General features: G+C 35.5%; 1 protein-coding gene across 1 annotated transcript in view; it reads right to left on the reverse strand.

The window, feature by feature from the left end:
* Nucleotides 1-13,151, reverse strand: part of ASB4 (ankyrin repeat and SOCS box containing 4) — a 120,873-nt gene that overhangs the window by 82,451 nt on the left and 25,271 nt on the right. The window contains exon 4 of the mRNA XM_082846465.1: nt 805-848. Within this exon, the coding sequence (XP_082702591.1) occupies nt 805-848 (44 nt within the window). The remainder of the gene's footprint in view (nt 1-804; nt 849-13,151) is intronic.

Here is a 13,151-nt window from a genome sequence, read left to right on the forward strand (position 1 = left end):
ACTTTTTCCGAGAAGAAGCTCTGTGCACTGTATTAGGATGGGCTACTCTGATTCAGAATCTGTTGCCATGGTGACCAATCTGGGTGCCTTGTGGGCTCTGTAAGACAGGCTAGTGTGGTAATTATATAAGCTGAAGTGCTGCTGAATAACCCCAGGAAGGCAGGACTGCCTCAGTGCAATTTCTAGGAAACCACTATTTTAAAATTCATACATCATAATGCCTTCTTCTTTTATATGGAAATCTACCATTTTGTATTTTCTGTATATAAATCTGATAAGACTGATAGAGTAGAAAATAAAATTTACTAACTTCTGAACATCAGAAATATGCCAAATTAACTGTGTTTTATACTAATGAATTTATTTCCAACAATTCTATTTTTTTATGACTGGACAATGAACCAGCAATTAAATGGCCTACTGTTTGTCATAATATGCCACGTGTGACTTAGTTTTTTTTAAAAATATGTAATATATAATAATTATAAAAGTAGGTAATTGATTAGAACAATAAATCAATGCCATTTTTAACCTAAATAGACAAGTTAAATTAGTTAAGTGTGAAGTGCAATTAATACATAGATTTCAATAATTTCAATGAAAAAAATATTTAAGAAGAAGATACATACAAATCTTATCAATCTTTTTCATCTTTTACATTCCACATTGTCACACGTGGTCATAGGCCATGCTTGTAAGAGATAGATCATTACTTGGCACACAGGAAACTGGTTTCTGATGATGATGTAATGTTATTCCTTCATTCAGCAAACAGTTACTTAATGAGAAAGCTAGATATTTCACCTTAAACAAGTCTTTTCACCTCCTCGGGTCTTCAGTTTCCTCATCTGTAAAATAAAAGTTCATATTCAGGGCCTTTCCAGATCAAAAATTCCACAGTTCTAGAACTCACAAGATAAAATAGTCTTCATTATCAGTTGTCTAGTACTTTTACTTTGAAGAAAACTACTATTTATTCAATACTGACCATATCTTGACACTGTGTTTGACATTTTACTTATATTACCTGTGGTACTATAAGGTAGGTACTGTAATCCCACTTAACAAATGAAGAAACAGGGTATATAATTTGACTCTAACTCAAATTTCATGTACTTTGTATTACACCATGCACATTAGTGAAGGATCTTCAGCTATCTCTATGGATGGATGATATTTTTGTGATGATAAAAAAATGTAAAGTACGATTGTATAACATGTCAGAACTCTGAAAGCATTGATTTTTTTTAATTATTAAAGAACTCTGAAATCAATGTGACAAAAGACTAAACTGAACTATCATGAAATAGGGACTTGCAGATTCTTCCAAAGGCAATGGGATGTAAGAAGTGGACACTACTTAGTGCAAGAACAATGCTAAAAATGGGACTTAGACATTCTCTTACTGTTTATTAGTACCCCTTTTTGTCTAGTCATACTTAGGTGATTAATCATGGATCTAGGTCTGATGAATTGAATTTTATAAAAATTAAATGCTGGTAAAAATAACCATTGTAATGAGCACTTAAAATGACAGATATGACTTTCATTAGCCTGAGTGTTTTTTCTACTACTCCTCAGAAAGCACTTTCTCTCCCCCTGTATTTGAAGATGAGGCTGATAATGAAGTGGCTATTCAGGTGTCCACATTTATTTGCAAAATCATCGTGTATTTCACAAACTCCCTCCATTACGTACATGGTCTTCTGTTCAGTAGTTTTACATACTTTTTACTGAATCAATACTGGCCCTTTCCTGTTCTGTCCAAAGAACATCCCCCCCCCACCCCCGCCCAAATGCTTTATAACTCAATGAATGCAGTTCTGGCTCTTTATCTTGGAGACTTTTTTGCCTCAAGTCCCAATGTTATACCCCATCTTGTTTTCTGTTGTGTGAAAGAGGGGTCTGATGACAGATTTCATTTCCCAGAATTTATTACCTATTGTGTATATTGCGGTTCAGTCACAATGACCCCATCTGCATTTAGGTTGAATGGGGGGCCCCCACCCTGACCCAATTTAATAAAAAAATAATGAGGCCACTCAAAGCTCATAGATGTGTCAGCACTATGAAAAGGGTCTATAATCAATGCAAATGTGATGTTTTCCTGCTTTGTGGAGCACAGAGGTTTGACACCCATCTCTTTTACTGGATCAAATCAGACTCCCTCTTTGCTTTGAGAATCTAATGAAAGGTATGGACTTTCTTCTTCCCTCAAAAAAAAAAAAAATGCATGTGGCTGGATAATTTATTGAAATGTTAATTGGTGGGTTGTTTCATGCTCTATTTTTTCCTCCCTCCTGTTTCAGGAATGTGGTCAAGCCTCTTGAGATGCGAATTGTCCCCCTGAGGTTGTACAGAGCACAACCTGCCAATCCATTCATGGGAGGCCTCCCTGAAAGCTCAGGAAGCTTTGTATTGTCCAAGGATGGGGCTGGGAGAGTATCAGTAATGACTGAGCTCGGATTTCCTGCCATCCAAGGCAGAATGGGGGCTTGGGGTCAAGTTTAACTTGATTTAAAGTTTATTGCATAATATGATGTTTTTGCACACTTGTGTGTAGATATAGGATCCCATCCTCTCTATAATTCTATGTACCCACACATAATTTTACACAATATTTCTTGAGGGTTTGTGACCTCCATCCCCCAGTTCATCCTACCCCACTCTCTGAGGTCAATAATAAGAATTTTAACGTTTATTAAGCGGTTACTATTGAGTTTTAACACAGAATAATTCATGTATTTTTAATGAAGAGGAGTAAGGGTTAAGAGGTTAAATAACTTTCTTAAGGTCACACAAGCCGTATTGATGGAGGCAGGATTTGAATCCAGACACACATGGGGTAGTAGTAAGCTATACTGTTGCACAAAAGCCATTGCTCTAGGATGCTATCCTCAGGACTGACTTCTATTTCTTTTATCTTCCTTAGTTTCCTAAAGACACCCTTTAGTAATCCACGCCCCTGAACCTGGTCATAATGTAACAAATCCCCATACAGAGATCAGTCTCCATTCACACTCTGACATATTAAATGAGGCCCCTGCTATATGCCATTACCTGTTGGACCCAGGTCCCCACTATGCCATCCCCACATCTTAGAAGAACTCTGTGGCTTTGACTGGCTATTTCACCTCTCCAAACTTCAGATTCCTTATCAACGAAATGGGGATGATAAAAATACCTATGACATGAGATTGTTGTGTGAATTATATCAAAAGCAGGGCACATTAATTACTTGGCATAGGATAGGGCCTAGTACATAAGAGTTCAATAAACGGCAGCTCATTGTTATAATTAAACTGCATTATTCTAATCATTTAGAATTGCCCTCAGTTGATACTTCTTTGAAAGCAGACAAGGCCTGGGATCTGGAAGGTCTTCTGTGACTCCTTCAGGCTTATAAATTCTTCCTTTGCACTACCATAGTATTTTTTTTTTTTTTTTTTTGCAGTACGCGGGCCTCTCACCATTGTGGCCTCTCCCATTGCAGAGCACAGGCTCCGGACGCGCAGGCTCAGCGGCCATGGCTCATGGGCCCAGCTGCTCCGTGGCATGTGGGATCTTCCCGGACCGGGGCACGAACCCGCGTCCCCTGCATCGGCAGGCGGACTCTCAACCACTGCGCCACCAGGGAAGCCCTACCATAGTATTTTGAACATACTTCATTGTTGCTTTTTGGATTCCATAAAAATTATGTTTTCACATATCTGTTTTCCATCACTGGACTGACAGCATCATATTGATTGTTGACATCTCAGTATCTAGCACAGGATCAAGCACTTAGGCTAGGAACTCCAGGAGTCCACCCCAGTTGTGCCTGGCTGTGACCTGGGTATGGCCAGAATAAAATATATCTATAATAATAATGATTTTGTATGTAGGAATACTAGGTATGAAATAATATTTGAAATGGAACAGAAAAGAATGAAGTACTATAGTTTCACATATTTTATCATTAGCATTTTCCCCCAGCTTTATTAGATATATAATTGACACATACATATTACTATTTTTCTTATTCTTCTCAGGGACTGTTTAATTTTTTTACTGTAACAGAAAACATAGAATATAGCAATATTTTAAAGGTAACACACATCCAGCCTTCAAGTGAACTAAAGATTTTGTTAGATGTTCTTTATAGAATTTAAGTTAGAATTTAATATTGGAAAAAATAACTTATTGACAGTAAATATACGACTTCTTACCTTTCCCTAGTTTGTGTAAATTGAGATCATTTTAAGTCAAGATTGGTAGCATAAAATATCTTCAAAGCTGGTGCACAGAACTCCTGTACCAGTCATTTAAATGAGTTCTCAAAGAGTTGAAAAGAATCCTGATTTCATTCGATTTACTACTGATGTGTCTCATGGAGGGAAAGGTTGACTATTAACAAAACAGTTAGACTTGAGGAAAGGTTTTGAAGAAAGAAAATGAAAAGCATTTAAAATTTAAAATGTAAATCACGTTTCTAGCTTTAGAATAGAGTATTAATTCAGGCCAGACTAATTTCAAATTTATGATAATTTCATTAGCTGCATTGAAGCTTTCCTTGATCCAATCTGTAAAAGAGTAGTTTGCTAATTAATAATTACAAAATATGGGAGATATTTAAGGCATTGTTTTCAAGCACTATTTGCATTTGTTGTTTTCAAGCACCATTTGCTCACAAGCTACTAATTATAATTTTAATTCATTTATTAATTTAGATCCAACAGAATCTTTGGTAATGTTTTACTGTTCATTACTAATATTATTGTAATTACTTAAAAGTTATATAAATGCATTTATGTTCCAATAATATAATTCAGAATTTTTAAAGTAATTAAACTTCATTTTCTGGTATAGGTTACGTGTTAGCTTTTAATTTACTAAAAGAGACTTAATAGACAACCTCTAAATTAATACTTACAACTATATAGTGAAGGACTGAACTGCTATGGAGAAGTAAATAAAACATTCTTACAAGTATGGTGAAACCTGTCAATGTTTTTTTTTTTTAACTAAGCTACAAACTTTTTATCAATCTGTCTTAAACTCACACTAATCAGATAAAATAATTTGTATAAACTCTTTAATGCAATAGGGCATCTTTCCACTTTAATTAATATCCTTACATGCCCACAACGGTCATAATTTACCTTTGTTTCTCAAATAGTCCATGTTAATTTCTGTGGTAAAATTGTAAGTAATAGTAATTATTATAATGTATGATTAAGTTGAAGACAAATATCAATCCATGGTTCTTTTCAAAATGGTACTATTTTTTTTTCCCATCTCAGTAGTTATATAGAGCTCACTGATCCTCCAGTCTTCCTCTTAAACCTCTGACAAATCTTTTTAGAAGTCCCCCTGAGACCCTTCTTCTTTCTCTTTTCTCTGGGTTTTACTTGGGATTCTCACCTAAGTTCTTTCTCTTCCCCCTTTGTATTCACCTTTCATCTCAACTGTTGCCATGGAGTCAACCATAGCAACGATTGACCAATCAATAGCTGTCTGATTTCTCAAAAGCAGCTCAATCCAATAGCTCACTTTGTCTCTGTGGTATTTCTTTATATGTATAAAGCTAGAAAAAAATCCCAGTTTTAATCATTTAAATGCTTTATTAATTGATGCATATATTTTTGCTGAAATTAGTATTTCTTTGCATGTAATTTTGTTATTCTCAATAAGCAGGATTTATTAAGAGAGTTTTAAATAATTTAAATTTTATATTTTATAAGCCCTTTACATAAAATAAATTCACAGAAACAGATGTTCTTTATACTCTTCTTCTAGAGGACAAACTGATCCCATGTGGAAGCTCTCCCTTCCATAGTGATTAACTAGAAATAACAGAAAAGATGTGTGATTTTAAAATCCATTACCACAGAGGGAAACATAAATGGGTAACTTCAGGGGAATCCTAGAAAAAATTTAAAAATGGAATTAAATATGAGGAAAAAAACCAAAGGGTGCTGCTCTGGAGACTGCTGGTTCCAGACAAAATGGTGTAAACATATTCCATTTTATTTCTCCCACTAATCACAGCAAAAACAACCACAAAAATCTTGGGAAAAAAATGTAAGACACTTATAGAAGACTCTAAAGGGAGGAGAAAATAAAGTGGAGTGGCTAGGGATCTTGGAACTTGAGGAACAACCTGGCAGTAAATTCTCTGAGTTTTTTCTTGCCTCATGAATACCTCAGCCTGAATGCTAGAGAACCTAGAAACATCAACAGTCACAGACAGAAAACAGCCCCAAGAAAAGTCTGCTTTCTCTAGCCAGAGGACCAGGAAAAGGTGATCCAACAAGACACAAACTCCTTAACCATACCTGCCTGTTCTGGGTGGGGGTGAACATTAGGAAAAGCACCACTCCTCTCCCCTACCACACTGGGCACTGCAGTGGCAGACCAAGGGGGCAGAGCTCTGTTTTCTACTCTGCCCACTGCAGTAACAAGGAGATGACCCTCACCACATGAGTCAGAGGGTGAAACCCTGTCTTCCAAACTTGCCATGAAACAAAGAGGTGGTACCCTTCCATAAACCCAGACAGTGCTGAGAGATTGTGGGATGCAGTACAGTCATCTGGGTAACCAAAGCAGAGCGGATCAGAATAGCATGGCAGAGTCTTGATAAACTAAACTGATATTTGAACTATAGTACACCAAAAGAGTAACAGGATATGCATTCTGAACCTAAATAGTTTGCTAAAGAAGATGACTTAATAGGAACCAAAGTCTCATAACACAATACTCAAAATGTCCAGGGTATAGTACACAATTGTCATACCAAGAACCAGGAAAGTCTAAACCAAATGAGAAAAGACAATCAATAGATGACAACATCTACATAACACAGATGTTGGAATTGTCTGAGCAGGATTTGCAAAAAGCTGTCTAAAATGCTTTAACAAGAAATTGTGAACAATTTTGAAACAAATTTTAAAAAACAGAAAATATTGCAAAGAAATAGAAGATGTAAAGAAAAATTAAATGGAAATTCTAGAACTGAAAAATACAATAATCTAAATAAAAACCTCGCTGAACAGTCTCAATAACAGAATGGAGATACAAGGTAAGAATCAGTGAACTTTAAGGTAGTTTAATAGAAATTATTTAATCAAAAATACATAGGGAAAAATTTTTTTGAATAAACTGAGCCCTAGGGACCTATAGGATAATAACAAGAGATCTTAGATTCATGTTATCAAAGTCCCAGAAAGAAAGAAAAAAAAATGCAGTATTGAAAACAATTCAAAGAAACAATGGCTAAAAACTTCACAACTTTGATGAAAGATATAAACCTACAGATTCAGGAAGCTGAGCAAACCACAAACAGAATAAACTCTCCAAAATCTATACCTAAATACATCACAGTCACAGACAAGAGAAAAACTTTTGAAAGCAGTTAGGTAAAAATCAACACATTACCTACAGAGGAACAATGATTCAAATAACAGCTGGTTACTCATTAAAAATCATGAAGGTCAGAAGAAGTGATACAAAATTTTTCAAGTGCTGAAAGAAAAGAACTGTCAACCCAGAATTATATATCCAGTAAAAATATGCTTCAAGAATAAGAAGAATTAGAGGATAAAGAAAAAATTAAGAGAAATTATCCCCAGCAGAATGACAGAATAGCTAAAGCAAATTCTTCATACTGAAAGAAAATGATAACAGAAGGAAACAAAGAACATCAAAAATGAAGAAAGAACAACTTAAAGGATAAAATATATGGGCAAGTCCAATAGATTATTTTTCCTTGCAATTAAAAAAAATCATGTTTAACAGTTATAACAGTGTCTGATATGGTTCTCAGTGTATGTAGAAGTAATATTTTAAGGCAACTATATTATAAAGAGGGAGAATAAAGTGACCTAAATAATGGTGATGCATCCACATTACACTTGAAGTGGTAAAATGCTGATGATAATAGACTAAAATAAGCTGCATATACTTATTGCAACACCTAGAACAACCACTTAAAAAAACTGAATGAAGAGACAGACTCAAGAGATAATACTGTAGATAAATCAAAATGGAATACAAAAAAAAAAAAAGCTCAAGCAACACCGAGAAAGACAAGAAAGGAAAAATCAGAAGAATGAAAAATAAAGAGAATAAACAAAGCACATAATAAATGGCAGACATGAATTCTAAAATATCAATAATTACCTTAAGTATAAATAGCCTAAAACACATGAAAAAGGGAGCTGCAAAGTACATGAAGCAAAAACTTACAGAAATGAAAGAAGAAATAGAGAAATCCATAATCACAGTTGGGGACTTCAATATCCCTTTGTTAAAAGTTAGTAGAAACAGTAGAAAAAAATGTTAGGAAGGATTTAAGAGAATTAAACAATACCCAGCCAAAGAAATCTAATTGATATTTATAAGAACATTCTACCCAACAGCAGCAGAACACACATTCTTTTTAAGTGTGCTTGGGACATCCACAAAAGACTATTTCTTAGATCATAAAATGAACCTTAAGAAATTAAAAGAATTAAGATCACATAAAGTATGTTCTCTGATCATAATGGAGTCAAATTAGAATTCAATAACAGAAAGAAAGGAAAAAAAATCACTAAACACTTAGAAATCAAACAATCTACTTCTAAATAATCCATGTGTCAAATAAGTAGTCCCAGGGAAAAACTTTTTATATCAACTGAATTAAAATGAAAATACAGCACATCAGAACTGTAGAAAACCACAATGAGATATCTATCACTACATATTTACCAGAATGGCTAAAATAAAAAAAATAATAATAATGACAACACCATATCCTGGCGAGGATCTGAAGAAACTGGATTTTTTCATACATTTCTGGTAGGGATGTAAAATTGTACAGCTACTTCAAGAAGCAGTTTGGCAGTTTCTCAAAAAACTAAACATGCAACTGTCACGTGACCCAGCAATTGCATTCCTGGGCATTTATCTTAGAGAAATGAAAACTTATGCTCACACAAAGACCTATAGATGAATGTTCATGGAAGCTTTTTTGTTATAATCAAAAACTGTAATCAGTCCAGATGTTCTTCAACAGGTGAATGGTTTAACAAACTTTTACACTGTTACAGTTACACTGACCATGGAAAACTACTCAGCAATTAATTTAAAATGAACTATTGATATATACAACAATTTGGATGAATCTCCAGGGAATTATGCTAAAAAGCCAATCCCCCAAAATTGCATACTGTATGATTCCACTTATGTGACATTTTTGAAATTGCAAAATTTTAGAAAATGAAGACAGAATAGTGGTTGTGAGGAGGTGGGGAAAGGAAGGATGAGAAGGAGAGAGGTATGGCTGTAAAAGGGCAACATAAGGGACCCTTGTGGTGGTGGTAATGGAACTGCTCAGTGGTGGAGGATACATGAACCTACAAAGGTGATAAAATTGTATAGTACTTAATACACACACACATACAAATGAGTACAAGTAAAACTGGGGAAACCTGAATAAAATCAATGGGTTTCATCAATGTCAATAACCTAGTTGTGATATTATACTATAATTTTTCAAAATATTACCATTGAGGGAAACTGGGCAAGGTGTATGAGGGATCTCTCTGTATTATCTCTTACCACTGCATGTGAGTCTATAATTATCTCAATAAAAATTTCAATTAAAAAATCTGTGGTATGTAGCTCAAGCAGTGATACAGGGAAATTTATGGGAATAAAATGCTTAAACTTTAGCCTATGCTGCTAGTAATTTTTGCTCAGAAAGTCCTGATTATGCAGAAAGATGAAAATATTAGTTGCTTCTGGACAAATATATCACAGATTTAAATGTAAAATGTAATACTATAAAACTTTTAGAAGAAAACATGAAGAAAATCTTTGTGACCTAGAGTTGGGTAAAGAGTTCTTAGATATGACTCCAAAGGCATGATTCATAAAAGAAATAATCACTGAATTGGAGCTCATCAAAATTTGAAATGCTTGCTCTGCAAAATACCCTATTAAGAATATAAAAACACAAAACAAAAACTGGGAGACAATATTTGCAAATCATGTATTCAATGAAACATTCATATCCAGAACATGTAAAGAGTATTTTACCTCAACAGTAAAGCAAACAATCCAATTAGAAATAGGTAAAAGATTTGAACATACACTTCACCAAAGGGAATAGAAAATATGTACACTCAAAAATTTTCAATACCATTAATGTGGTAGGCAGAATAATGGCCTCCAAATGGTGTCCACCTTCTAATTTCTGGAACCTGTGAATATATGATCTTACTTGGTGGAAGGGACTTTGCAGATGTGATTAAAGTTAAGGGCCTTGGGACTGCCCTGGCAGTCCAGTGGTTAAGACTTTGCCTTCCAGTGAACGGGGTTCAGGTGCAATCCCTGGTCGGGGAGGTAAGATCCCACATGCCTTGGGGCCAAAAAAACTAAAGCATAAAACAGAAGCAACATTGTAACAAACTCAATAAAGACTTTAAAAATGGTCCATGTCAAAAAAAATAATCTAAAAAAAAAAAAAGTTAAGGACCTTGAGATAGGGAGATTATCCTGGGTTATCCAGGTAGGCCCAGTTTTATCATATGAGTCCTTAAAAGGTGAAAATCTTTTCTGGCTATGGTCAGAGATACACAACAACAGAAGGGTCAAAGATATGTGATATTGCTGGCTTTGAAGATGCAAGGAGGGCCAGGAGCCTCTAGAAGCTAGAAGAGTCAAGGAAATAAATCTTCCAAAAAGGAATGAAGCCCTGCCTACACCACAATTTTAGCCTCATGGGACCTGTGTCAGGCTTCTGAACTACAGAACTATAAAACAATAAACTTGTGCTGTTTTAAACTGCTAAAGTGGTGGTAAGTTGTTAGGGCAGCAATAGAAAACTAATACAATCAGTCATTACAGAAACGCAAATTAAAACCATGATGAGATACCAATACATGCCCATTAAAACAGCTAAAATAAAAATTACTGACAGTAGCAAACACTGGAGAGGATGTGGAGAAACTGAATCCTCATAAATTGCTAGTGGGAATGTAAAATGATACAGCTACTCTGGGAAGCAGTTTGGAATTTTCCTTAAAACCTAAACATGCAACTATCACATGAGCCAGAAATTGTACTTCTGGACATTATCTTAGATAAATGAAAACTAATGTTTACACAAAAACCTATAAAGTAATGTTTATAGAAGCTTTATTTGTAATAGCCCAAAACAGGAAACAATCCAAACGTCCTTCAATGGATGAATCAATAAACAAACAGTGATATACCCATACTATGAAATAATTCTCAGCAATAAATAGAAACAAACTACAGACACATGCAACAACTTGGATGGATCTCAAGAGCATTATCTGAGTGAAAAAAAAAAGTCAGTCTCAAGGAGTTGAATACTGTATGATTCCATTTGCATAACATTCTCAAAGTGACAAACTACAGTGATGGAGAACAGGTCAGTGGTAGCCAGGGGTTAGGGTTGGGGAAAGTGTGTGACTATTAAGAGATAAAATGAAGGACTTTATCTGCAATGATGGAACATTGCTGTATCCTGGTTGTGATGATAGTTATCTGAATCTATGTCATAAAATTTTATAGAACTACCCCCCCAAAAAAATAAACACAGTATACAACAGCATCATTCATAAAAGCCAAAAAGTGGAAACAACCCAAATTTCCAACAACTGATGAATGGATACACAAAATGTGGTACAGCAATACAATGAAATGGTTTTTGGCAATAAAAAAGAATAAAGTACTGATACATGCTACAAAATGGATGAAAACATTAGGCAAATACACAGAGACAGAAGGTAAATTAGTGATTGCCTAGGACTGGAGGATAGAGAATCAAGAGTGACTGCTAATGGGTATGGGTTTTCCTTTTGGATGTAATGAAAATGGTCTAAAATTAGATTATGTTGATGGTTTTACAACTCTGAATTTACGACAAATCAGTGAATTGTACACTTTAAATGGGTGAATTTGTGGGATATGAATTGTATGGCATATGGTATATGAATCATAATTTCAGTAAAGCTGTTTTTTAAAAAAAAGGAGTGCATGTCAAAACTGATGAAATCTGAATGAGGCCTGCACCTGAGCTAATGGTATTGTGCCAGAATGAGTTTCTTGGCTTTGACAACGTATAACATACATTGTACTGAGTGAAGGGTACATGGGAATCCTCCGTACTATTTGGCAACTTCTTGTGAGTCATAAATTATTTCAAAATTAAAAAAATTATTTTTAAGGAAAGTGTGCTGCTTTGTGCACTTGGTTGAAAGACCTTTGAAGTAGGAGGGAGCCCTGGGACAATGGACAGAAAGATGACAGGGTTACTACAGCGGGAGAAGTCAAGTATGTCAACCACTCCATGGTTCTCCCTGTGTAAAGAAACAAGCAAGAGTGGTGCCCACCTTCAGACAGCAACAACACATGTAGAGGCCTCCATTGGAAAGGAAGGACTAGGATCTTGGAATAATGGTCACAAACAAGAGGAATGAAGAGTGTCCATCTCTCCTGTAGCTATAGGTACACCCCAATCAATATTCTGCCTCTCCCACAAGTGACTGCAAGCAGTCTGCCAGTCCACTCCCAGCATCATTTCATGAACCTCCCCCATATGTTGGCTGGAGTAAATTGATGGAGCTTTCCCAGGATGGCCAAACAGGGCAACACAAATACAAAGATACACACATGACCACTTAACAGTTGAGATTAGCCAGCATCATGAGAAAGAGGTACCATGCATGAAAGAATGCACACGTGAAGAAACAGTTACTAGAGCTGGCAGCACTGGACTTTAGACACCATCACTACTTTATTTAACACATATTTCCTCAGCTTCCCTGTTATGTACCAGGTACTTTAACTTCTGGAGATACCACAGTAAACACAACAGGCAAGGTTGCTACCATCATGGACATTTCAATTTTTACTGGTCGAGACAGACAAAAAAAATATAAACAAAAGAAAATATCAGAGCACAAAACGTGTTTTGGACAAAAATAAAGCAGGGTGGACCTTCCCTGGTGGTGCAGTTGTTAAGAATCTGACTGCCAATGCAGGGGACACGGGTTCAAGCCCTGGTCCGGGAAGATCCCGCATGCCACAGAGCAACTAAGCCTGTGCACCACAACTACTGAGCCTGTGCTCTAGAGCCTGCGTACCACAACTACTGA

This window comes from Leucopleurus acutus (assembly GCF_964270905.1).
Source record: "Leucopleurus acutus genome assembly, chromosome: 9".
NCBI classification, from domain to species: Eukaryota; Metazoa; Chordata; class Mammalia; order Artiodactyla; family Delphinidae; genus Leucopleurus; species Leucopleurus acutus.